This window comes from Orbicella faveolata, unplaced genomic scaffold (assembly GCF_042242905.1).
Source record: "Orbicella faveolata isolate gen_17 unplaced genomic scaffold, um_ofav_v1 contig_47, whole genome shotgun sequence".
Taxonomy (NCBI): Eukaryota; Metazoa; Cnidaria; class Anthozoa; order Scleractinia; family Merulinidae; genus Orbicella; species Orbicella faveolata.
This window is the reverse complement of record NW_028301577.1, coordinates 22,402,501-22,430,013: the sequence shown is the minus strand read 5'-3', so window position 1 is coordinate 22,430,013 and position 27,513 is coordinate 22,402,501. Positions and strand designations below refer to the sequence as shown.

The following is a 27,513-nucleotide window of genomic DNA, read 5'->3' as shown; positions in this document are numbered from 1 at the left end:
AAAAATTTTTTCCCGGACCCCGGTGAGTCATAATTGTGCCGTAAAAATTTTTTCCGGGACCCCCGTGAAGTGCGATAATAGTAATGGAAACCATGTAGAACATTAAAATAGCTTGAAATTTTGTAGTTTTAACTTAATAAATGGACAATAGTAGCTCTAAAAAAGGAAATAACTGTTATGTTGCAAAATGGCACTATTATGCCGCCAAAAAAGCACTATTATGCCGGCAAAATGCACTATTATGCCGGCATTATGCTCGATGCTCCACATATAGTATTATGCTCGAAATTATGCCGGCATAATGTGCCAACCCCTACCACTTAGTCCAATTCTGGCCCTCTCACTGTCGCGCAACGCTTCGCTCTTGGTGACGCAGCGTTGCGTGACAGAGAAAGTAGCCACTTATCGAGCGTCATCATTTGTCAAAGAAAGTCGACGAAAAGTTATTAAAGCCACGAATAGGCCCCGACGGTAAAACAAGTTACATGCGAAGGGAAACGGCATACCAAAGAGAGACAGTTTTTTCCAAGAAACAGTTCAAACGCTCTAGGACAAAAGTAGGAGAGATATTTAGTAAGATGTCCTTCGTAGATTTTCAGTTTTTGAAATTATTATTTTCATTTTCTATCGATTTACGGTGAAGAAAAATTGCGTTACTTATCATTATCATTCTTCACATTTAAGGTCTCATCAAGAGAAAAGGGCTTGATGTAAACTGATTAGGCGAATTTTGATCAAATACTTACACTAGTCTGAACTGATAACTTCTGGTGTGACTTAAATCCATCGATCGTTCTTTGAACGGTGTCAACCTTAACTCGCCTCTCTGCCATTTTTTCCTAAAAATATGTCAGAAAAAAAAATACTCAGGCTACAGTGTATTGCTAACGTTTGGAGGAAACTGGACAAGGGATTGGTTCAACGTTTTGGCGGCAAAAGTCCAACGAACCAATCAGAACTCGAAGCAAAAATATGCAAAAGGTGTTAAGCGCGGGAAAATATGCAAGTGGTATGGAGCGCCGAAAAACATGTAACCCGTGCAGGTGGAAAGCGCGGGAATCATGTAAGCGATGCAAAGCGCGCGAAAACAAGTAGTAACAGGACGCTTAAACGTGGGGCGGTTAAACGAGCGGGTCCGAGCAAAAAGGTGTGATGCAGTAGACTGGGGTTCACTAATATGAGCAGATTCCGTTCACTTCCAGTCTGGACCTTTTTCCACCCTGAGTGTAGGGTTAAGCGAGATAAAACATGAAAATGGTGGAAAGCGCGGGAAGACATGATATCCTTGTAAAGCGCGGGGAAACACACAACCGACGTAAAGTGCGGGAAAGATAAGTTTAACTTGCATCTGACAGTTAATTTTGGACTTACGTCGAAGTCTGCGTCATTCTTCACAGAGTCATCATAATCCCTTGGCTCTACTTTCTGTTGAACATAAAACGGTTAATTTTCGATCATTTTAGCGGCACTGCTTTTGATAGCGACTGAATTACACTATTCATTCCACCCACCATTTTATTCAAGCACCCATAACAAACTCCTACGTCAGAATTACGTTTCAGCTGCTTGGCCCTTCTTTAAATTTTTCAAGCCTCGTTTGATATGAGACATATTTCAAGCGATAAATGTTGCAGCACGCTGAAGAATGTGTTAAATTTTTCACTCTGAAAGTTAAATAGGAAGTATTACACAGAAACGTCCACAAAAAGTACTTCTTAGTAGCTTTCAGTTAAAAGTCTAACGAATATCCCTTCTAAGGGCAGTACCAATGCTCCTATCTCCCCACCTCCACCCCCTGCTATGTAAGGCGGGATGCCTTTGGGTCCTTGACCCAGCTAGCCATGGAGCCAGTAACCGTTAAAATTGAAGTTGAACGGGGAGGCGCGCAAAGTGGTTCAAGGTAAAAGAGTTTTGATGCACAAGGTGATCTCGGACAGATACTTCAATCCAATACTACCATTAGTATTGGTCAAACTGCAGTTTGTAGTCAAATTTCGTTTAGGTAAATTGTTTTGTGGGTTTTTTTAACTGAGTATTCGTCAGGTTGAAAGAGTTGAGAGCATCAAATTGTGTCTTTTTGTCAGACACAAAATCGACAGACTCAATCATAAACCAATGATCGACATATCCGATCTACAACGACGATTTCACTGAGCTAAAACTGTCACTTCAATATTGTTTCACCAAACTCGTTCCCAGGTTCTCCCTTCTCTCCCTCCCCCCAAGTCCAAAGGGGACAGGGTTGTTGCTTTGCGAATGTGAGAAGCTGTCAACAAAACATTCAATTTGATTACTAGTCTTTTAAAATCTAAGATTTCACAGTGGGGCAGCTTTAGTTATAACTATTACAGGTTTTAATTAAAGGTGACGCACCTTTGGAGTCAAACGAATTGGTTTGTCATCCACGTCTAATGGCAAAGCTCCTTCGAGAGGCGCGGCTCCCTCCACCACACAACAAACATTTTCCTGGTTAATCACAGAATTGATTTCCTTGGATAATTCAACAGATTCTATTTCTGAATCAGAGGAAGAAGGCGATGATGATGAAGGAGCATCCTTTTCCCGAATCTCTGCAATAGAAGGATCGTATTTATCGGGCGCGTTCTCGTATATGAGATTTGTGGCCCCATCTACGGAGCCCTTATCGTCATGAACAAGCTCTCCGTCTCTCCTGGGACCCTTTGGGCTGTTCTCTTTAAAACGAAAACCAGTTCTATCGCTTTTCTGAAATTCTTCAAAAGAAGGGACATTTTCATCGGGTGGTTTCTCGTATATATGATTTGCGACCCCATTTACTGAGATCTTACGATCATAGTCGAGCTCGTCCCTTCTCTGTGATCCCTGCGGGGATCCTTCTCGCTGGCGTCCATTATCTTGTGTCTCGTGTGGTATAAAAGAGTTCCTAGATGTTGCTTCGTCTGCGCTCTCGTCTTCGGGTCCGTTTTCCATGGGTAGATTTTCATTATCTTTACAAGAAACACAATGAAAATTGTACTTAGCATCCCAGTTCATCGTTTACTTAGATTGCTACTTGCTAATTTTCTGGGAGCTTTTTAACCTTAAATGAGTTACTTTAAAAAAAAAACTCAGAATGCGTATAGGACTGAGGATTTTGCAGGATCTCTGCACAATGGTGTACTTAAATGTAATAAGAGTAACTTCTCCTTTTGTAGCTGTAAGTCCGACCGCCTAGATTGGAATGAACCCGAAGTATTCCCGACTATTATCAACCATGCAATCAGAAGACTACTAGCACACACGAACATTTCGATACGTCATATAACTTGTTAACCTTCCCCCCTAAAACAACTGCGTTTTGTTTCTTCCTCTTTTGAGTGTACCGATATAAGTCAAATTTTCTGTTCCATCAAGACAAACCGATTCAAACGTCAAAAACAATACTAACCGTATGGTGGCAGATTGTGTTGCTTCTCCGGCTGCTCATGTGTAAGGGCTTTTGTTACCGGTAACTGCTTAGTAATGTTCTGTTCATCCGGCGGGATGTTAATTATGGCATCTTTGTTATCGTGACGGGACGGCAGTGTGTTGCTGTTTGTACTGTTAATGCTGTCCATCATTTCATAATCGTTTTGAGCCCTGTTTGATCGCTTCTTGTTCCCTGGAGCCGGCAAATCAAACCAGGATACGTTAGAAAATACTGAAGAGCTGTACTCGACCTAGCCTGCATAGCGCGTGCCTGGACTGCGCGCGTGTTCTTTCTCAACACCTCGCTCTCTTTTAAGGCTTGGGCCAACTATAGCCTGCGTAGCAGGCGTATAAAGGGGAGGGGGTGGGGAGGAGGAAGAGAATTCGGTGGAAAAAAACGGAGGAGTGGGAGGGGGGAGGGGAAAAGGGAATTCCCACCCGAATTCCCACCCCCTCCCCTTTATACGCCTGCTACGCAGGCTAGGCCAACTAAGGCTATGCTTGATTTAGCCAAGGGCAATTCAGCCGCTTATTTTTCATGTCGCGTTGCCCTCATTCTTACAGCTTTGGCATTCAATGTAAAGTGATTCTGTAAAATACTTTGATCCTTCGGAACACACCACCACCACCACTTCTCCCCCCCCCCCCCTCACTCCACCCCCCTTCTCTATCTCTCTCCTCCACTCATGGAAGCTTCAGCTGAAAGGGCTCAGTATAGCCACGCCATGCGTATACATAGAAGAGTATTGTAGCCGCATGCATTCATTTTTAACAACGTTTCTCCCTCTCTGCCCCTGTTCAGTGTTTCACCCTGCTTCTACGCAAAGGTCCACAAACAACGCTATTAGGAATCCTACATGTGCTACTACTGGTGGAAAGCTAAACTCAAATACCTTTGCCTGGCAGATTAGTAGCGTGTTTAGCGTTCTGGATAGGAGAGGGTTTGGTTTTGGGAGTCGTTGAAGCACCACCCGAACTACTTTTCTCTCGACTTCGCTTTATGGCGTCCTGAATCTGACGAGGCAAAAACAGTTGGAATTCAATCCTATTTTCTATCCATGAGACACTTTTTGCTTGATTTCCAAAGGGCAATTTTACAGGCATTCATACGAAAGGTTGTTTCTTCCTCCTTAAATCATATTGAAGCGTAAGGTAACCACTACGTTGGCGAAAAAAAAAACATCAACCTTTATCTAATGTTTATAATTGCAAAGTTTACTTGACTTTTATAGAAAAACTCCTGGTAATACCTAGCAGAAGGTGACGGAGAGTATCGCTCTTGGTTTTTGCATAGGACTGTGACTCTCATTGGCGGTACACCACGTGATACACAAGTACCACGTGAACCGTTTAAGAAGTGGAACTGGCAGGACTCAGTTTGTCCTGCATTCGAAACATTTGTGTCCCCTTACCTGCTTGTTCAACAAGCAATGAAAGATGAATATCATCAGCCCTTGTAAAGAATTAGTAATGGCAAATAGGTACTTGAAGGCGACTGTCGATGAACTGAAGTTCAGAAGTCCAAACAGCCACGTGATTCCAAGCAAAGGAAGAATGACCGCGGAGGCCTTGACTCCAGCTTTTACTTTCTCGATTTGCGTCTTGTTCTGTACGTGTCTTGTTCCCATCATTTGGCGAATCACCAGAATGAATACTACGACATTTATCTGCGTGAAAGAAGAGTTTGTTGGTTTAAACGGTGATGTGAAAAAGTAAAGACCTACCGAGCGAGTGCACGTGGGGCCTTATTGTCAGCGTGTTTGCAGCCTATGCTTTTCCAATCTCGTCCCAGAGCCGCGCGTTTTCGGTCGGCGAAATAAAAAACCACAACCAAAAATTTTGGTTCAGGTTTGATTGTGCGCGTGAGTGAAGTTCAATAACGGTTTTTGAACATGCGTAAAGAGAGTAACCGCTGTGAATTATGCTGGCTCAACTTCCGATTTCTTCACAAGTCTCGATTCCTTGAAGCTAATGAAAAGGATCGCATCCTCTGGGAACAAGATTGATGCTTTCCACAAACACAACTTAATGAAACGTTGTTCGCACTCCCTCTATCGGGACAGAATACTGAGTACTTTGAGTAATATAGTAAACCGATGCCAAGAAAAAGCTTCTTGGATCTTGTACATGAGTAAGAGGCCTAGGTTTGTGACTAGACCAGCACATGCAGTGTCGTTAAAAGATAAACCACGTGAACGGTGCAGTAAACCAGGTCAAAGAAGTTTAGAGGTCGTTAAGTCCTTTATTTAAATGCAAGGAAAGTAGACTTAGAAAAGACTCCTTTTTTTATTAAGCCCGTCGAGCAAGAAGCAAAAACTAAATGATTAGTAACAAGCGCCTCATTGTTTTCTCTGTCTTTTATCTCTTGCTTCTAACTTGATGGGTAAAGGAAAAAGACTGCACAAGCTCGAAAATGTGTTGAGAGTAAGGCAAATACCACTGACCAAGATAATGAGTATTGCTGGCGCAATGAATGCCCAGATGAGTCCACTCGGGACATCAAGCCAACAACCTTCTGGCGAACCATACCCATCCGCTTGAGTAGCACCTAATGAAATGGCCACTATGATGACAGGGAAACCTAAAAAGCAACAACAGAAAGGACTTCTAGTTTCTACAGCGCGAATATTCTTTTCCCGACAACGGGCAAGTAAAACGCTTAGCTTTTTAAACTAAAATAGCCTGCAATGCTAACGCATTTTGATCAAGCGTGCGCCAAGCGCCATCTTGGATTCAAACTCGGATGAGGCTTGGGGAGAGACGAAAAGGCGTCCCGAATCTGCTTGATCGCGAGCTAATACCGCTAATTCGTGAACACACAGAAAACGCCTGCACTGGAGGCTATTTAAAATTAATAAGGGTAAATTGACCGTCGTTCACGGTTAGTTCTTCGTCGGAGTAAAAAAGTTAAACAAAAAGAGGGTTGTGGGTCGCTTGGCAATTAACTGACTTGAAAGACAAAGTTTTAGATGAAAAAGAGGGGAGGCTACAATCCGAGCTTAAAAAAAAAAAAACAAATAAATTACAAAGTCAAGGAAACGGAAAAAAAAAACACCAATCATAGAAGAAAATTTCGATCTTCCTTACTTTCTTGCGCCAGTTTGGTCATTTATTTTTAAATTAAACACAGGGTTTCCTAAAGGGAAACAACAACGGTAAACTGGCTTACCCCAACCAAAAAGGTAGAAGTATTTGACTTTGTCTTCGGCTCCGCCTCCAAACACTTTCACAAGTAAGAAGTAGAGCAACACGCCTTCACACAGCATCCAACAAAACAGGGCCAACAAGAAGTAATGCAGTAAAGCTGCTAGCACCGTGCAGCCCACCTGACAAGTACATGAAAAGAAAATATAAAGTAGTCGGTTATACCCTCAGCCTGCACTTTATCCCCGGTGTGTAGTCTGCAGTCTGCGTTTTACACTGACCAACACTCTAGGGTACCTGGTGGTACTCAGTTTCAGTCTCCTTAGCGTTAAGTGTCCCGGAGTATCAACACTCCTTCCCTCCCTCACCACAGGCAAACGGCAACTCGAAGGTGGTCTATTCTAGTGCACTAGCCAAGAGGCCCCTCGCCTCCATTAGTAGGCGCGCATACGAACACCTGAAGGTAATTTGTACACTAAGATAACGTTGTGTGAGCTGTTATTTCTTCTTCTGCTATTACGCTGGTCCCTTACGCCATGCATTCCGCATTCTGTTTGGGACACTTTCTGCAAAGTACGTTCCTCAGCCTTGCCAACAACAGAGGAGGGAGGGAGGAGGAGAGGGTAAGGGCGTGAAAGGGGCTACACGGATAGGGGTAGGGAAAGACACTTTCTTTCCTCCCTATTCCCCACTAAGGTATGAGGTAGCTTATAAGTAATTTCCAATCCGTGCATGAAAATCTAATGGAGGCCCAGTTGGAAAAATTAATGGTGCACGTGATATTAAGAACAGATTCTCCAGGATATCGCATACGAAAATTGTAAGTTTTTGAAATTAAAATTTACGGGATACGGGATAATTAGACCAAAAATTAACGGGATATGGGGTACTCATAACCCCCTCCGCCCCCACCCCCACCCCCCCTTCTAATGAAGTCTCATCATACCGTGTTGTCTCTCGCCGATCCCTCGGATATAACAAGTATGCAAGACACAGCCACTGCCGCACAGAGGTTCAGTAGAACTTTAGATCTTGGGCTCTTTACCGCTCTCCAGAAGAAAAGAGTGACAGCTATAGTAATGATCACAGCGAGGAGAGAAATGGAACAGCCCACTATTGAAATGATTTCCAAAGCTTTCTTGTCAGCTTCACCTATCTGGGAATTAAGAAAAAGAGATAGCTTCTCCAGCGTGGGAAGTCCGTAGAAGGACAGTCTATTTCAATGGTTTCGTTTCTTAGTGGGAACAAAAATTTAGATAACAGTATTACGAGGGCTTAACGTGTTCACTTTCTATTTCCAAACGCAAACCAACTCTTCTGGGAGCGATGTCAGGGGAAAAGAAGAACTCAGGAACAAAATCTTTTATGTCTCTCGCTCCCCTAGTTTCCTCTGAAACCCTCTTCGATCTCTGCTTTATTAATTTTTCCTCAGCTCTGAAATATAGTGGTTCGAGCAGCCTGCGAGAAGCCCGCTCCCCTTCGTCACCAGACCGCTCTTGACTCGCTCCGTTCGCCCTAGACCACACCCGGCTAGCTCGCCCTAAAACCCAACCGGGAGCCTGTTCGCAGTTTTGGGATCACACGCGCGAACAGTGAAGCTACGAAAACGAGCCATTGAGTGAAGCGACCAATCTCCATATGCGCCGTTCGCGCGTGTAGTCTAAAACGTGCGCGTGCGTGTGTAATAATATTGCTCGAGAGGAAATGTGTACGAAATTCACTTACAGATGAGCCGTGCGGATCCATAAGTGAGGCAAAGGTGGTCAGGTGATTACATTCGCAAGTTGTCTTGTTTATGTCAGATTCGCTGGGCACCAGGCTGCAGCCGAGGGTCTCCCATATCAATGATTCTCCGGGTCGCCAGTAAACGCACAGTCCCTCAGGTGTTACTCCGACCGGAACATTCACCTTGAAAAGAACATTTCTTGTTCATTCCGGCCCAAACTGGATGGAGATATCAATTCTTCTTGCTAATTAACATATATTTCGCTTAAGTTAAGTTTTGAGAATTTGGACGTACATCAAGGCAGTAGACCCTTGATGAGTTTCGTCATTCCCATCAATACTCTATCCAAAAATGTTTGGAATTCTAGGAGAAGAAAACAAATGCTCATCACTATTCGGGTTCTGTGACACCGGCACTCGAAAATTCTGCAGAAACACGCTCGGCAGGAAGGAAAAAGTTAATAAACCTTACCAAATCTTGATTTACATTTCGTAATCTCATTCTCTTTCAAAGTAAAGATTCTGTTGTGTTCCAATAACTGGTAGGAAGATTTAAACAGAGTAACAGTTTCGAAAAATTAATAATGATTCAACTTCAATACCCTTTTGTTGAGAAGAACAATCTTGACTGGGTTGTTTAACACGGCTGGGGGCCTGGGATCAACTGTAGAAGACACTATTGTTGTATTGGCAGGAGGTGCAAGGTCGCTGTCTTCGTCATTTTCTTCGTTAAGCGTTAAAACGTCGTTTAACGTGAGATAAACCACGGTTATGACGCGAGAATCTTGAGATGCTGTGAAAGCTTCAGCTGGCAAGCGGATGGAACTTTGATTGTCCGTCACAGTCAAGCCTTCAACTCTTAACTGAAAAGCAAAAGAACAGAATTAACATATTGGATTTTTTGGCGCCATATGACGGATATCGTGGACTAGGAAAGAAGAGAAAGTTGTCTACAGTTCCACTAGGTAAGGCCAGTGACCTATGCAGCCGAAGCGACCAGGAGTATTTCTACTCTCCCTTGGATGGGATGCTAGTCCATCGCACCAGTGAATTTAACGCTGAAGGTAACGCCGGGAAGAGGAAAGACGACCCCACTCCGCCGACTAAGCACGTTATATTACAACGTCCAGCAGCGTGAACGGGTTAACTGTTATCGTTATCTCTACCGCGTTATAATTATAACTTGATGCAACAGTGTAAATCATCAGTGTTTTCCCGAGCTGGCGGGCCACTAGGCGCATTATGTTTACTTTAACAAACAGATTCCATTTTGCCGTGCGTCTGTTCAATAATAGATCACAGATGACGTCAAAACGCGGTAAGAACAAAAAGGTCGCACACGAGGCGATAGCCGAGTGCGTCACTGATGTTCTTACCACATTTTGACGTCATCTGTGATCTATCACTGAACAGACACACGGCAACATGGAATCTATTTGGTTTATCAGAAGCATATCTTCTGATTTTATACAACAAAGAAACAAAAACATGCTAGAGACTTCATTTATACGTCTAGCTATTCTCCAATAGTCATAAGTAACAACCAGTCAAATGCGAGAATAATTAGACTTATTATATAACAAAGCTGTTCGTACCAGACTGCTTTCAAGTGCCCGGTCAATCCTCATAACGAGGTTCGTTGTTTGAACCACCTTTGAGACTGTCGATCCATTGTATGTGGCAGCTACTCCCAGACCATAATTATCAATTGCTTTGACCAAACGTCGACTCTGACCTTGGACTAACTGCAAGTTAACCATGGCAATGATCAACATGCTATCAAATAGAAAAGAGCTTTGAAGAATTCGTTCAGTAACTGCACTTTCTCTGCGTTTTCTATCGAGTTTCAGCACAAGCTAGTTGCTGGCTGTGAACAAACCTACTGACCATCTAATTTGCCAAACAGGCATCTAGAAAGCTTTCGGAGAGTACACGGTTTCTCAGGTATCGTGGTTAAACATTTTGTGTAGCCAAAATAGTTATTAAAACTGGTCTCTGAATTTTCTATGTTTAACTACCCGCTATAGGTTTATAACGATTTGTTTCGTTGACTAGTTATAGGAACCTCGAACTTGCAGGAGAGACGCTTACATGAAGAAGAAATATCATGCTTCAGTGCATTAAACAAACGCAATCATTGCTGCTTCCTGTGTTTATTTTGGTCCCGGGAGGACATGACTTCCACTTTAAAAGTAAACATTTGGCAACGGTTACAAATTTGCTAATGTTGATGCGGAAAACAAATTACGTTCCTTGTCAACAAAATACCCAACGACAAGCGAGAGTGAAAAACATACCCTATTTTCAGACCAAAACGGTCAAAATCTATACTTTTTTCAGACCAAAACTGTACAAAAACCATTCCCTTTGGGGCCGCATATACCTATATAGCCTATATAAGGGACTAGCCCCCCGGGATTTTGGTGCCCAAAAAGAAAACTCGACAAGCAGATATTATCGACAGTGATACTTACTTGATCGAGTTCTTGCCAAGTGATGCGATTTGTTGGTTCCAACAAATTACTGGACACTTCAGCGAAATTTTCCACATCTTCCTCGGTGCTCACGTTGCCTTGTTTAGTATTGAAGTCGGCCAGTGTAACGAGTATCTCCACGGCTATAACCAAGTCCCCGCCGAATATCTCTGGTGGCCTTTGCGTGTTGTTTTCCACGGGCTGGGTGAAGCTCACGAGCTGTGAGAGGACTTGCTGGGCGGTGGTGTTTGACTGAAAACCTTGCGTAATTGCCTCGATCTTAAAATGAAAAGCCGAAAAATGGGAGTCTTTATGAAACAGGAAAAATGATATAGTAATCGAGATCTTTTGACCCAAAAGAAATGATGAAGTAATTTACATAAAATCCCGCTTGTGGTATCCAGCGCTGTTTTCCCGCCAAAATATGACGCGTCCTGCAAGTTTCCAGCTGAAAACATGGCAGGATAAGTGCTCCAACCGGATGCCGCAAAAACATTTGCAATGTATCGTATCATTTAAAATTTCGCTTACATTTAACAAATAAAGATGCCTAAGCCGTGTATTACACTGTGATAAAACACGACGGGCATTTGAGAACACGAGGGAAATGTAGAAAACACGAGCAGCACGCGAGTGTTTTCTACATTTCTCGAGTGCTCTCAAATGTACGGAGTGTTTTACACAGGGTAATACACGGCCTAGGCTTCTTCATTTGCTTTATGATATAGAGGTAATGTGGCGAAAAACCATAAAACACGCTTTCTCTATGTTTTATACTCCGATAAAACATAGGTTTTTGACCAATCAGAGCGCGCCCAGGGTCCTATCTCTATTATAATATACTGTAATTTACCCCTTCTCCCTGCCCCCTACCAATAACTACGCATGATTTACGCAGCGAAACACTGTTCACAATATACTGCTTAAATTGAACCTTAAGTCCTCTCAGTTCTGTAACTGTTATCCACAATGGAGCGGTTTTCATTCGAGTGTGGAAAGTAATCATTACTTTGGTTTTGGTTTTACTATGGTTGGAGATTGGTTGAGTAGTCTAATTAGTATGTTATAGGTTTGGTTTTGGTTTTGCGACACTCAATTGATAACCGCTCTACTGCAATCTAATGCAGACTCGTCGACAAATACACTTTCAATTTGGGTCTTAAATGATGCGAAACACTTATCACCCTTAAGCCAACTGGAGGTATTGCAACAAATACTCACCTCGTCCCCAAGTGCGATAAATTCAGGTGAGCTACAGCTTACAAAGTTGGTTTCCTTCCACGTTACCTCCGCAGAACAATCACGCGAAGCGGTTCCTGCAAAGAATTTAAAATATTATACTCCGTTAAGATAACGAGTCCACTACGATGAAGTTTCTGTTCGTCTTTAAGGAGATGGGTCCCACGTTTTTGGTCAAACTTGTCACGCTATCTACGCTTTTTAGACAATTTTCCACTCTACGCAACTTATTTAGGTGTACAACTGGAGTGATTTAAAACTACCAGAAAAGATATTAATATAAAGAGCTTAGGTAACCAAAAGACTGAAACAATTTCCAAGAAGTATAACTTTGTTTTCATCGGTCCGACAGAATTCAAGAAAGCAATTATCTTGGAATACTAATCCCAAATAAAATCTTATAAATGTGAAGCTTTTTTTTTTTTTGAACAAGTGTTAGCGAGCTTGCTGCATAGCGATACCACGTATGTATAAAACATACGAAGCGCATGTTCTTGTTCGACTTACCGCTGGCTCCATTCGGACACGGTTTTACATCCGTTCCTCCAGCAGCCGTGGGTGACCAGAGCACGCCATCTAGCAGCTCCTCTGGACACTTTGGTGCCTCTGGGAAATATATCATTAAATGGTTAGTCACGCAATATTGCAGGTGAATATTGGCCTAAAATGGCGTACAGTTATCCGTCTTTAAAGGGGTGAAAGCTTCACTTGTCTAGTATTTCGCATCTCGTTCTTGGGCCGCGCTTACCAACAGACATGAAAGGCTCTGGGGACGAAAATGTGATATTTAGACCATATGGGTCCAAATCTGCATTCTTTTTTGTTCTTTTTCATTTTCAGTTAAAATGGTTCTTGTGTGCGTGTTCAGTAATACTTCCCCTTTCACTTAATTTAGCTTGTGAAAAGAAATTACAATATGACTTTCTTTCGTAATTAAATGACCTCACCTGGTTTGATAATGATCAACTCAGCCACCTCGCTCCTTGACAACACATTTTGTTGAAAGGACATCTCGCACACAAATTTCCTCACGTGACTCTCCCTTCCCCCAGGAATTTGCAGATTTGCTGCTGTGTAGTTCACTTCCTGATGACGTATTTCACTTTCTTTGTTCGTCACTTCCACTAGAAAGATGCTTGCTCCTTTCCTAAATCCGCTGACCACGCCACAGGTAAACGTTGCTTCGTCACCTTTAGCAAAATTTTAATGACAATTAACAATTGACTTTCAGCTTATTGTTTTACAATGCCACCGATTTTGTACCCTCTCTCGTTGCGCTATAACTATCAGACTTTTCGTCTAATTCTTTGCCTTGGAGGAGGGGGGGGGGGACGGGGAGGAGGATGACGGGGAGGATGGGGAGGAGGGGGAGGACGAGGACGAGGACGAGGACGAGGACGAGGACGACGAGGACGACGAGGACGACGAGGACGACGAGGACGACGAGGACGACGAGGACGACGAGGACGACGAGGACGACGAGGACGACGAGGACGACGAGGACGACGAGGACGACGAGGACGACGAGGACGACGAGGAGAAGGACGAGGAGAAGGACGAGGAGGAGGAGGATGATGAAGTCTATTTAATATTAATATACATGTGTGTGATTCGTGCATCAAATAGACTGCTGTACCACAAAACCAAAGTTTGTAACGAGAGTTTGAGACTTACCCACTCGCTTGGTGACGGATCGAGGTTTGATTTCAAGGACAGGGACTACTCCGATAAATATGCTTGCTGTGCTGTTCTGATTTCCTTTACTAAAACAAACGTTTACAAAGCAAAATAAGAACGTGAGAGCTACTGACCTAACTAGGAAATGGAAATTCTTTTTACTCTTACAGGTTTTTCCGCTAAAATATCAAAGACGAGAGACATTGTTTCACCACATTCCAAACACTAAAACGAGCTACAATTTGAGACAAAAATCTTGGAAATTACGTTCTTTTTCTAAAGAGTAACACCTCGATGATTGCATTTCTCACCTTCCTCTATTTTCAATGTTGTGTATTGGAAAAAAGTGATCACTCCTAGTTTGCAACATTGTTTGAGGGAGAAGCAGGCAATATACTTGAGAAATCTGTTCGAAATCGACAAATATTGTTGGAAAGATGTGTCACCAAGACGTTTTCATTCGATCTAGTTAAGATGTCCCAGGGACTTTTGTCTCGAACTGTAGTTAGAATTACAGCGCGTGCGTCGCGAAGCACTGTAATAAAATTTAAGGGGTTTGGAAATGTGATGAACCACTCTCGATTTTGAAAACTTCTGTTAGCGTACTTTGCTTGACAGATATAGGCGCCCTCGTCTTCCGCCATCACGTCTCTCACGCTCAATCGTGAACGACGAACTCGCGTCTCGACTTTTGTGCGGTGGCTCAGACCAATCTCTTTACCCGCTTTAAACCACGTGATGTTCAGGTCGTCCGGCCCACCAATCACAGTGCAGCTTATAACAAATTTGCCACCAACGTTCAGAAGTAAACGGGATGCATTCAGAATAACGCCTTGAATTTCTAAAGAGAAAGAGATGCGCTTGTAAGAAGGGTTGATCATGCCTAAAAACAGTAAACAATCTGCGACAAGGCTGGATTTAAGGGGTGAACCATTTGACTTTTGAGGGTGACGGGGTCATTTGATATAGGCATGATTTTTTTTAACCTACTCATGCACAGTGGGAATTTTTTCTGAGGTTTTGTGTATGCTTGATATTTCTTTTTCTGTGCAACATGCTTTTCTTCGACACACTGAATGTGCGAGAAATTATTTTTCGGCAGTGGTCGTGTGTGCACGATTGTTTTCTTTTTGGTACAAATGTGCTTGTGGGATATTTTTTCAAAATCAACCCCCCCCCCCCTCCCCACTACATCCGTCCAAAAAGGTAAAGTTTTACCCCATGTTATAGGGTATATGCACTGTAGGACCAAAAGACACGCTCACATATCCCCAGCGAGTAGATTCTTTCTGACAAAATATAGCGTACGTGTTCGTTGAATAAAGATGATGATGATGATGATGATGATGAAGATAATTGAAAATCCTGTTACGATATGTAACAGTAGTATAGCTAAGTGCATGACCACTATAAATAAGATTTACATTTTTTTTTTTACATATGTATCGTCGCTGCAACATTACCTGGCTCCCTTCGTATTGCTGTTACATTTCGATCCAAAGAGAAGTTGCCCAGATTATCCATCGAGGACACTACTTGGAGGACAACACTCATATTGGGGCTTGCCGTTTCTAACTGAATTTCTGCTTGAACACTCCCATTCCTGAGAAATTTAAACATGGCACTGTCTTAGGCGGTCATGGTTTTGGCTAGTTACTCAGGCAATTTGTCTCTTACACATGAAAAATTGCGTGACGGTCACGCCAAAAGAACGTCTGATGAGCACTGGACTGGTGCTCTAACGACTTTTACAAAGTAAGACGTAATTTACTCAGGTTTTGCATTCGCAGAGCTTTGTGAAAACAACTTATTGGTTAAACTGAGTCGTTTTTCGAAGCTGCTCTTGGTCAAGACCTTTTACTGTTTACTCAAATCTACCGTGAGTTGCTCACTTTTCCTTCACATGCTATCTGTAAAATGTTTTTCTGTACGCTAGCCTCCCGTCACATGTTTTCTCGCGCTTGCCGTCCGTTACACATTTCCCGCGCTTGTCACACGTTACATGTTTTCCCAGCTTACGTCACATTTTTGCTTTAAATTCTGATTGGTTTATGTCACTAGATGCCGCTGCAGTGATTGGCTCTCTTCAACAAACGCAATTTCTGGATATTGACACAACATATTTTGACTATTTAATTTGTTTGAATACTCATATAAAGCAACTATTCTATGGAGTTTTAACCACTGATTACCTGAAAGAAAGCACCGCAGCGTTCTTATACCATGGCAACTTCCCATACAAGATTGAAATCTGTGAAAAAAAAAAAAGCAACATTACGTCGTCATCTTGCTTCAAATGTCCATAGACATTGCAGGTCTCTTTTTTCTCCGCCATTCTTAAAACGCTTACAACATGGTCTGTGATAACGTTAATATAGTTAAATAGGTAAAAATAGGTGAATAGGTTGGAAATAGGTAATTAAATTTACGTTTAAATCCAAACTGAAAGATGAAAAATTAACCGTAGTGGTTTCCCATTCGATATAACCCAAGAATTTGTGAAGATCTTTGTACCTTTCTTTAAACGTCTTCTTTTTCCAGCAGACGTTATGGCTTATCCGAAATTTCTTTACCACAAATATATTATCATCTTAACATTTCTACACCTTAGTTTCTTATACTATTTCTTAAACTCAATACAATACAAGAAAAAAAAAACGATAACTAACCTCTCTTGTTATATCTGTTTGTAAAGCTTTGAATTTACTTGTAGATTTATCTTTGAGCTTATCGCTAAAGTTTTCACTCACGATTCTCAGCAACAAAACGTAATAAGAATCCTCTGATGAAAGGAACGAGAAAACATTACAAGGAGGTTATTTTTTATTGCAAAATCCACACGATAAGGATATAACAGGTCTCCTTCTAACTTAATGTTGGTCTGTGTTATACTTTTATCATGTCATATCTCTACACTCCCTATAAGAGAGCGCTCATAAGTCTCAAAACATCTTAGCAGTTTAAAGCTCAGAGATTTGCGCGTCAAGGAATTTCTAATGTTTTCAATGCGTAACTAAGACAGTAGTGATTATTTAGTCAAGTAATATAAACCGTAGCTGCTGAGTATTTTCCCTCTCACAGAAAGAAAGTCAGAGAAAGAGACAAAAATAACGTGACTGTATCAGAGATGACGATAGCTGGAGAAAGACGAATGTGACGAAGCTACACCATACGAATGCGTGCAATGGTTGCACAAGATGCAAGAAATAATTTCACTTCTGCAGCATTTTACACGTAACAGTAGCGGGTGTACAGACTTTACGATAGGCCATTTTACAGTTGTGTGCTTAGTTACTTGGCCTATGAATGTAAGTGAGGCTGGAGGTGACCTTGTTTTAACACAGACCTCTCTGCTTCTCTCATTAAGTGCCAACTGTTTAGCATAAGAACAACTTGATTTACACAACAAAAGCAGTGAGGTCTTTATCAAAATAAGCTCGCCTCCAGCCTCGCTACCATTCAGAGGCTAGGCCACTGAGCAAGCAACTGTAAAATGGTCTCTTCAGGCATTTTTGCAAGCAATATTGCACAACATGTCTGAACATTTGACAAATCAACACAATTTATCACCGATTTGCTCCCAACTTACTCGAATCCAGAGTAGTCACCAATAAGGTCTGACTGGTGGGTCCCAGTCCTGCATTGTTATAACCTTGCACTGCCACGTTGTACTGGGTCCAAGGCTTCAGTCCCGCCACGACGCCTCGGGATACACCGCTCACGGCGACCTGGACGCGAATGGCGTCATTTGGTATAACAAGACGTGGAATCTCCTCGAATTGAAATATTCGTTGTATCGCAGGACCACTCCAGGCGTAGATCTGAAAATAAACTACTTTTTTAAGTGTCTCAAAAGAGTGTCTTTGGGGAGCATATCCCACCAGTGTAACCCACAGGTTCAATTTCGGCCCACTGCCATATGTGAGTTGAGTTTGTTATTGGTTCTCGCCTTGATGCGAGAGTATTTTCTCCAGGTAGTCCGATTTTCCTCCCTCCACAAAAACCAACATCTCCGAATTCAAATTCGATCAGGATTGAGGACTTCCTCTCTCTATGTAATTATTTACTTATTCATTCACTCACTCACTCACTCACCCACTCACTCTCTCAATAGAGGAGCATTAATCCCAGTAGAAGAGCGAAAATGTTTAGTATGCAAAGAAAATTGCATAGAACATGAACAGCATTTCTTGATGTATTGTCGGGGGTATACAACATTAAGACGTGAGCTGAACTCACATATTTCAAACGCTGATACCCATTACCCCAGTTTAAGCGATAACAAGAAGACGAAGTATTTACTTAGAACAGAAAACACGGTTACATCTAACATAATAGGTAAATATATCCATTTAATGTTTCAAAAAGAGGTTCTCAATTCACAAAAGTAATTAGTACTATGAGTTTCCCAATTTATTGTATACAGATATGGTAAATATTATTTCGTATTGTTATTAGTTAACGTTGAAACCTTTATTGTAACTAGACTGGATAGTGAGGCGCAATAATATTACTATTACTATTACTATTACTATTACTATTACTATTACTATTACTATTACTATTACTATTACTATTACTATTACTATTACTATTATTATTACTATTACTAATACTATTACTAATACTATTACTCACTCACTCACTCACTCATTCACTCGTTCACTCATTCACTCATTCACTCATTCACTCATTCACTCACTCACTCACGCACTCATTCCCTCATTCACTCACTCACTCATTCATTCATTCATTCATTCATTCATTCATTCATTCATTCATTCATTTATTCATTGACTCATTAGTTACGTATTTGCTCGATTGAGCGCCGCTACATTTTTGGTGTTTCGGTTGTGGCGTTTCGTCGGGGGTGTCGTTTACTTGATGGTACGCTCTTTACAAAAATTACAACATTTGTTAATGGTAACAAGCAAATGTGCATAACAAAATATGGGCGCTTTGAACTGAAAACATTGTAATCCTTGAGGATAAATTTCCGAAGCTGAGTTAGACTGATTTGTACAACACTAGTTTTTCTTTTTCAGTTGATTCCTGGGGCAATTCAGTCTGATAAAGCTTCGATAGAGCGCCACACTGTTGTGAACGGATGTGACCCTTATTCGCGGCCTCGCTTGAGCTGCGAAGAAAATGGCACGCGGGGAACCAGTTACAAAGAGAATTCTTGATACGATTAGAGCAATTCTCAACTGAGTGTCGGAAAATCAAAACCCAAGTAATCACTCGAATCAATCGCAATGGACACTTGCAATCCAGTGAGCCAATCAAAACTCAAAGCATAAACGTGTACACGTGGACACAAAGCGCGGGAAAACGTGCGCGTGCAGTGATGCGAGTTTCAGTTTTACGTTTGATTAGAAGGTAGCGCCAGATTCTTTTAACCAATCGCTAAACATAGTGAAGGAAGAGAAAACCACTCAATAGCTAAAAGTTACTGAAAGATTTAAAACTCGACGTTTCGGGGTCCGGCACCATGACACCACTACAAAGGTATAAAAAAAAGCGCGACTATTTAAGTAGGCTAGACCGAAAATTAACCTGGTGAAGATCAACATGCTAATTAGATGGCCAACCGAGCACTTGAGCGCAAATTGAGTCAGTTTGCACGTTCGTTTCTGGTTTGAGACTCCGAAACGTCGAGTGTCGAATCTTTCAGTACTTTTTGCATGTCTTTGCACTGGCAAATCTCTTTTGATCAAAAGCTAGAAGAAGTGATTTTATATCATACCCAATAACCATCCACGGTCCTCGGGGGCGCCACGTCAAAAGGAGTCCATTCCACCTCAAACGAACTTGAGTTCACACGCAAAATAATCAATTCAGTGGGAGGTTCCGGTGGGGGTCTCTGGCCAGACAGTGCAAAAATAGAAGGGCTTGTCGGTCCAGGCCCCTCGCTGTTCTCCGTTCGAATAGCAACCTCGTACAGAGTGTTCGGTTCCAGACGTAATACAAACTGGGATGTTGAAGCACAATCGTTAGTGGTTATGTTGAGCCAGGATGCGTTTGTAGTGCGATAAAACAATCTGTAAACGCACTTTGCGGCGTTCCAATCTAAGGAGTCAAGAGCCTGGGGAAAGGAAGTGAAAGTTCCCTTTTTTTTCATTCCCGTACAAGCATATTTGATAAAAGTACTTACATGAATTTTCAAGTATATCAAATAAACCGGAGGAATTTGCAAACGCCGGCTTTGTGGTGTGGACGAAAAACCTTTTAGAAAACGGAACTTTTCGAAAACGATGACGTCACGATAATCATTTGTGATTTCATTGGTCGAGTATTCCTCAAACACAAATCCAAAATGACCGGTGATTGTTGTATTTTCAAATTTCTCCGGCGTAGTGTGCACGGAAAACATTTGATCCGTTTTCAGAGTGAAAACAGCGTTTTCAAATTTCTCCGGCGTAGTGCGGACGGAACCTGAGTTTCAGAGCAATTTGTTCTCTGACAGACTTCTTGAAATATTTCGCTTCAAACTCAAAGAAACGTCCAAAAACTTCAAGGTGATAAAAACAGGAAGTGACGTCCAGTCCCGCTGTGTGGCACATGGTGGGACAACCTCGTTCCCAGGCCCTCTCTCTTCCCCTGAGAACGAGGTTGATGATTGGACTAACCTTCCAAGTGACGTTTAACCGTCCGTCAAAAGGAAAAGGAGAACCAGCCAGTTTCTTTGGATACAACGAAGGCCCTAAAACAAAGACAAATAACAAACATTTACAAGCTGGTCATTCATTATTTGCGTCGATTTCACCTCCTCTGATTAATTCGAAAAAACGTCTTAAAATCACGGTGAAAAAGACCGAGGCTCAATGCCAAAATTTCTGCATTTGGTCTTCTTTTGTTTGTATCACGTCTTTTGTGGAAATTACCAGACAAAGCGATCATGCAGAAATTATAGGCTCGGGGTCATAACTCGCAGGTTATCTGGGAGTCTACCGGATACAGAGCGAACCTCCCGGTCTCCCGTACGGATCAGCAAATCTCCCGGATACGAAGGAAAGCTCTTGAGTGCGCCTTTCACACTCACTTCACCCCTGAATTTTGGTGGTTTGGGGGGGGGGGGCAAAATGTTTGGGAATTTGACATATTCTTGTAGTTGTATAGGCGAATTCTACTTTTATCACCTTTTGTAAGAGTTGAGAAGGTGAAATTGGCGATCTCCCGGATTTCGATTTGGTTACGTCATGGCCTATAAAACTTCGTAGGGGATGACTGGTTAGTTTCATCTTATCTGGGGGGTGGGGCCAGGGGGGACTTATGAACTCGGAGCGTTACTTATAACCCGTTACCCGTTAGTAGGCCACTCCGTTTTGATTCGAACTCTGCAGTCAAATTCTGCTAATAGCAGACACTGAGACACAGAGAGTAACCGTACAAAGCGCGCGAGTGCAAGTGAAAAGGGTTTCCACAACTGCACTTTCAATTTCATACATTGGCTATTCAATTGAAGTAAGAGGGGAGAGAGTTTACACTCGTAGGGAGGGGGGTCACTGGAAATTTATTTTGGTCCCAGACACGTTACCCCATAATCCGCGTAATCAGAGAAGTAAAGTGGACAAAACTTGCTCTGTTGACGACATGAAATGACCGAAGCAACGGGTCTGTGCTTGTAAACGGTATTGTACGGTGTCTTGTTTGATACTACGCTACTTACTTGCACTGTTAGTGACACATGTAGCTTGCGTGGGCAACAGCGCGGGCAGTCCAACACCAACTTGATTTTTAGCGCGGATGCGAAAATAGAACTGATTGTGAGGCTGCAGGTTTTTCACCACGTACGAGCGAGCAGAACCACTTGAAATCTCGGCCAGCTTAGAATACGAAGAGGTAGGCAATGAACTTGACACTTGCTTGTAGGCCACATCAATAATGAAACCAACTGGAGGAAGAAGATCCCGACGAAGGGTAACATTCCAAGATAGGGTTGTGGAAAAGTTCTCACAGCTGGTTGTATTCACGGCAAAGGGAGGAAGCGGTGCTCCTGGAAATCAAAAGTATAGGCAGGCAAAGCGTGTTAACAGTCTTGATTTGGGAAGGTAGAATATTCTCGATTAAATTTGGAAGCGTCGATGCTAGGCGTTCATTTGAGAAGGGCATTCACTCGGTGCCTGGAATTTATTAAACACGGGTATGTTTTCATCATTTTTACAGTGCCAAATATAGAAGATAGCACTGACATGGGCAACCGAAGGAAAACGCGGAAGAGGACGGCTAAGAGAGACGACGTGGTAAAGAACGGTGAACAAGGGGAGATAGCATCTCGGATTCAAGACATGGAGGGAGGCAGAGGTGGCGGCAAAAGACCGAATTGCTTGGAGGAGACGCATTGATGGTCCCATTCTCCACGAGGAGGGAAGGGAAAGATGATGATGACGTTTTCATCATTTTTACGGTGCCAAATACGAAAGCAAAAACGACATCAAAGCAAGAACAAAAAAGTATACTTTTTCACTACTTTCTGAAAATAAAACATCTAAAGAAATTGGTACTCTGTGGATTTTAGAGCGCGGTAGTGACATTACACAAACTTTCTTAAGTTGTCATACATTCCTTTTTTTTACAATAAATAAAAAAAAGAACTTGTCCGTTAAACTGAAACAAACTCACCAAACTATACCTAAACTAAACTAATTTGGAATGCTAAACTAAAATTATTATTGACACAAGATTCTTCACTATCAGGTCACATACAACCTTAGCCAGTAATCAGAAAGATCTATACAACGAAGCTTGTAACTAGTAGAAGGTGCGGAAGAAGTCATGCGGTTTGGTCCTGCAAACAATTGGCTGAGTAAAGAATACCTTTAATTTGATTGGTCAGAATACGATGTATAGGGACCAATCTCTGTTTGGCAAACACGCAGGTGGAATTTTGCATTACTTTCAAAAGTGACCGGAAAATCACGCTGTTGTGTGACATACACGCTGTTGTGGGACAAACACGCTGTTGCATGACATACCTGTGACGACCAAAAGCGACACCACATAATGTTCACTGACTTTGTTCTTGACGACACACTGGAAGAGGCCAAAGTCTTCCAACTGCAGGCTGCTGAGAGTCAGTACTCCAGTTGATGGCTCAGCAGACCATCTGTTAGCAAACTTTGAACTGAAAATGTAGCTGTCAGTGAGTCTCTACTCAAAACTGAATTGTACGGTTCCCGGAAATATCCATTCTCCCCTCCATAGAAGGGACTGAAATTTCCTAGCGTGGGGGGGGGGGGGGTGTAAGACCAAAAACTGTCAAGAAATGTATGAAGCCTAATTGGAATTTCCAGAGGGGTGGGGGGGCGGGGTCTTAGAAAAAAAATCCTTTCCATGGGGGACGGGTATATATATTTTGTGGAACTACAGATTAAACGTGATAGTACAAGGGTCAGTAAGTTTTCTGGAACTATAATCAAATTTGACACGACTGGAAATTGGTATTTTAATAACGGGCCTAAAACTGTAGCATTGTAAAATATAAACAAACAAATATCCTGATTTCCTATTTCAAGGATAATTCAGTTTAGGGCGATGAATACGTGAAAGGCAATGGCAACAAGACTAAAACAAAGAAGTCTGATTCTACAACACAGCCACAGACCACAAACTGAAAGCGGTCTGGTTACCTTTAACTGTCTAAAATATTAATTCCGTTACAGGCAGATTTTCAAGAACTGAGAGGAAATGACATCCCTGCAAAATTCTGTCCCAGAGTCTCTTAACCTTCGACTGCAACTGAACTATGTCCGAACAGAATATTCTCATAAAATTTGTGTTAAACGAGTTAAACAGATTATCAGCACACACGAGCAGAGGTGTCACTTGAATTCGTTTTTGACACCAGTAAATATTTACTGAATCAGCGATATCCTTAGCACCACCTTCCTAGTAGTCTCTTTCGCAGCTGTTATTAGGGTCGTCACGCAACGGTTCTCCCTACTAACGGCGTTAGTGGCGAGAAGTGGTTTGACGACCCTAGTAACGGCTGCGAAAGAGACTACCCTTCTTAGTTGTTTAAACTCCCTTTTATTCTACCTGGACTGAAGTTTCACTCCGTTGTAATACCATGTCCGACTATTTATTTCACCACCAGTTGTGTTACAGGGAAGTGTCACGCTCTCGCCATGCTTCCCAGACTTGATCTCGATGAAGTCATAATTTGCATGTTCCCTGCTGTACAGCGGTAATACTCTGTCTGTGGATTACAACACGCAATGCCAATCAGCCAATCAGTCAATCAGTCAATTTATTACCAATACAACTGCAAATTCTGCCTCCTTAACTGTGATTTGTTTTCTCCGCGTGTCTCGCTCTAAGGGGAAATAAGCTCTTAATCACTGTTGGTTTCACAAGATATGTTCATACCTAAGACTTTGACAGTAAAACTGGTCTCCACTTTGAAACCTCCACTAACTGCCACACACTTATAAGATCCATCATGTGTACGTGAGCTCAGCGATCCTAGTCGCAGGGTTCGGTTGAACAATTTATGTTGAAAGCTATTCCCTAAATCAGTTATCAGTATGTTGTTCCTGTACCAAAGAATTTCTGGTGTAGGCCTAGAGAAAGAAAGATACCAATATAAAGTTCAGTAAAAGGAAAATGCAGAAGGGAGGAAACAAGGAAGGCAGGGAGGGAGGGAGGGAAAGAAGGGAGGGAGGGAGGGAAGGAAGGGAGGGAGGGAAGGAAGGGAGGGAGGGAGGGAAGGAAGGGAGGGAGGGAGAGAGGGAGGGAAGGAGGAATGAGGGAAGGAAGAAATGAAGAAAAGAAGGGACGGAGGGAGTAAGGATGGGAGAAAGGTAGAGATGAATGGAGAGTGGGCGGGAGAGAGAGAGAGGGAGGGAGGAGGGGAGGAAGGAAGTAAGGAAGGGATGAAGGAAGAAAGTGCGAGAAGGAGGAAGAGAGGGAGGAAGAATGAAGGGAGAGAAGGAGGGAGAGAGGAAGGAAGGAGGAATGCAGGAAAGGAGGAAGGGAGGGAGGGAGGGAGAGAGAGGAGAGGGAGGTAGGAAAGAAGGAGGAAAGAAAGGAAGGAAGGAAGAAAGGAAGGAGGGGAGAAGGAAAGAAAAATAAAGGAAGGGAGGAGGAAAAATGAATGAATGAGCAAACGAACGAACGAACGAGCGAGCGAACGAACGCACGAATGAATGAATAAAGAAAGGGAGGGACGGAGGGAGGAAGGAGGTGAAGAGAGAGGGAAGGAGGAATGGAGGGAGGTCGTGAGGAACGAACTGAAGAAGGAACGAAGGGAGGAAGGAAGGGAGGGAAGGAGGGAGGAAGAAAGGAAGGAAGGAAAGATGGAAGGACGGAGAAAAGGAAGGAAGGACAGCAGGAAGCAAGGAAGAGAAGGAGTAAGGAAGTAAAAGAGGGAGAGAGGGAGGAACGAATGAAAGAGGAAGGAAAGGAAGGAGGACAAGAGGGAGGAAAAGAAGAAAGGAACGGAGGAAACAATGAAAGAAGGAAAGATTGAAGTAAAAGGGTAAGGTAGGTAGGTGGAAGTGTCGTACCTTCCTCCTGCGGTACAGTTGAGGTACAACTGATCCCCAGTGGCTACTGTGTACACACCAGAGGGGCGCGTGTAGAATTTAGGTGACGATTGACTCTGTGAAGCTAAAGAAATCAAAAGCAGGTGATTCAAGACTAACCCAGCCCTAAACACAAGCATCGAGTCACTATCCTAATACATCCCCGATGATCCTAGGTGAGGGGTGAGAAATGTCCACAGCTGACTGGAACATGGAAGCAGTAAAGTTCACCCGTAACAAACAATTTTCTTTTACGGAACCGTTTGTGATCAGAGGAAACATTTTAAATGTTTATCTAGCATAGAGAACAAGCATCAAAGGTAGAGTGGAGCATTGCTGAACCTGTTTTCAGGAAACAAAGAAAAATAAACTCCTGCTGTAAAAAAAGGCGAAGAATAACCTGTTGTCATCCTGTTATACGTATTAAATAGATGTAAATCTCCTTTACCTGGACTTGTAACGTAAAAGAACACGTCTGGCCCAAGTGCAGAACGACCGAAAAGATCTGTTGTGCTACATTTTATAGGGCTCCAGCCTGACTCCCCGGAACTGCTAACAAAAGTGGTAAAATCCCCTCCACTGACGTACGAGAAGAGTAAATCCCCATTTGGTTCCATGAGTATGCGAGGCGCGTAAGCTGGGTTCACGGCAATAGATTGTTGCCTCAAAGAAACCGCTGTCCAATCATAGTCCACACGGTAACTGTTCACACGAGGAGGGCACGGAAGGAGAAATGGTTCATTCTCCGTCATGCTTATGTTGATGGGTGTAGTGGGTGAAATGAAACTTCCCGCAACTGCAAGTAAATCAAGAACAACAAAGAAAAATTACTGAGTTTTAATTGATTTCGAGTGTGGTTACCTTTCCTCAACTTTTTCTTGTTTCTTTTTTTATACATAAATGTTGATCATGGTTCACAAGCTATGTCCTATTTCAGATCAAAATAGCTTCAAAATGGATAAAAATTCATGCCCTATTTCAGATCAAAATGACTGATCAAAATGGTTAAAATCTAAACTCTAGTCTGAGAACATTCAAATGAAAGCTATTGAGGGTATTTTCATGGGCTATTGCACTGCATTTTTTTGCCTTTATCGAAAAACAATGACAACTCTGTTATCTGGAATTCGAAAAAGAGAAGCAAAAGATAGTTTAGCTGAACAATCTACATTTTCTGTTTTTTTTTTTTTTTTTGCACAGATTTATTTCAACGCTATATTGTTAATAATTTCGGTTTCACATTGGAAAAGCAGCAGAGTGACAGAATGCTACCCTTTGCCCCTAAGTTTTCACTTTATTCCTGTGCAATCATGAATGAGTCCCTGCATGTTAACGCAAGGGAGTAGTCCCTGCAACCAGTCCCCTCGTGTAAACTTTTCATGGGGCTTGACGCAGGGACTAGTCCCGGGGACTGGCCTCTAGTGTGCCGACATCTATGCTTAGCAAGGTGGTTGTAACTTTGAAGTCTGTAGATGTGTCTGACTTACCATTCAAATATATGTGAGACCATTCAAATAAAAAAGACATCGGCTTACCCATTTCTGTGGTATTGTGTATTTTTGTTGATTAGATATAAGATATGTGGGATTTCATTTCATTTATAACATGACTGAGAAAATAACTTTATTGTAATTGGCTGAGTGCAGGCCAATTCTTAATTTGCAGTACGTACTGTTAATTTGCACTGCAGTTAATTTGCACTGCAATGCAAGTTAACGCCTGTAAAGTCTTGCAAATTGCACTCGCCTAAAGGCTCGTACAATTTTGAGAGAATTTTCAAATATCACTCGTACTGTAAATCTTTTTATTTCATAGACACGAGTGTTTTACTGGAAAATACACCACTCGTAAAATTCATACGAAACCACATCCGGGACTCGAGTGGCGTATTTTCCATATTCTCACTAGCGAAGATATCGATGATTTCACTGATATCAAGTTTGTCTCTTAAATTGTACTTAAATTCGTTGGTGTATGTTCGAAACATCTTCGGGTCTTTCTCGAAAGTCTTCGGCAATCTTCGGCAATCTTCGGACATTTTCGAAAAATGTTCGGCAACGTTCGTGTGACCTTCGGACAAGTTTTGGAGAATCTTCAGAAATCTTCGGAAAGTGGTCGAAAAACTTCGGAAAATCGTCAAAAACGCCGTCATCAGTATGTCTATATAATAAAAAGAACATTACACGTTAGCTCGAAGATATGAATTTTATGTTCCCGTGGCAAGAACAATATCTCACTCGTTCACTGCGCTCACTCGTGAGATATCGTTCTTGCCACTCGAACATAAAATTCATATCTACTCG

General features: G+C 42.2%; 1 protein-coding gene across 3 annotated transcripts in view; it reads right to left on the bottom strand.

Moving 5' to 3' along the window:
- LOC110053914 (uncharacterized) overlaps positions 1-27,513 on the bottom strand; it is a 43,434-nt gene that overhangs the window by 2,228 nt on the left and 13,693 nt on the right. For 2 of the 3 annotated variants that reach the window (XM_089279682.1, XM_089279683.1), the window contains exons 5-33: positions 25,659-26,006; positions 25,193-25,295; positions 24,054-24,247; positions 23,724-23,883; positions 22,661-22,809; positions 21,355-21,681; positions 20,315-20,388; positions 19,432-19,770; positions 17,275-17,506; positions 16,355-16,467; positions 15,878-15,936; positions 15,149-15,288; positions 14,292-14,526; positions 13,683-13,771; positions 12,956-13,198; positions 12,516-12,614; positions 11,991-12,085; positions 10,770-11,048; positions 9,891-10,040; positions 8,898-9,158; positions 8,296-8,478; positions 7,517-7,726; positions 6,596-6,752; positions 5,871-6,007; positions 4,839-5,093; positions 4,320-4,440; positions 3,407-3,619; positions 2,374-2,966; positions 990-1,425 (exon numbers count right to left, since the gene is read on the bottom strand). In XM_089279682.1, the coding sequence (XP_089135808.1) occupies positions 1,060-1,425; positions 2,374-2,966; positions 3,407-3,619; positions 4,320-4,440; positions 4,839-5,093; positions 5,871-6,007; positions 6,596-6,752; positions 7,517-7,726; positions 8,296-8,478; positions 8,898-9,158; positions 9,891-10,040; positions 10,770-11,048; positions 11,991-12,085; positions 12,516-12,614; positions 12,956-13,198; positions 13,683-13,771; positions 14,292-14,526; positions 15,149-15,288; positions 15,878-15,936; positions 16,355-16,467; positions 17,275-17,506; positions 19,432-19,770; positions 20,315-20,388; positions 21,355-21,681; positions 22,661-22,809; positions 23,724-23,883; positions 24,054-24,247; positions 25,193-25,295; positions 25,659-26,006 (5,924 nt within the window). In that variant the 3' untranslated portion in view covers positions 990-1,059. Of the gene's footprint in view, positions 1-746; positions 840-989; positions 1,426-2,373; positions 2,967-3,406; positions 3,620-4,319; positions 4,441-4,838; positions 5,094-5,870; positions 6,008-6,595; positions 6,753-7,516; positions 7,727-8,295; positions 8,479-8,897; positions 9,159-9,890; positions 10,041-10,769; positions 11,049-11,990; positions 12,086-12,515; positions 12,615-12,955; positions 13,199-13,682; positions 13,772-14,291; positions 14,527-15,148; positions 15,289-15,877; positions 15,937-16,354; positions 16,468-17,274; positions 17,507-19,431; positions 19,771-20,314; positions 20,389-21,354; positions 21,682-22,660; positions 22,810-23,723; positions 23,884-24,053; positions 24,248-25,192; positions 25,296-25,658; positions 26,007-27,513 lie in introns of those variants that run through there. The other variant, XM_089279684.1, reaches the window with a different exon arrangement.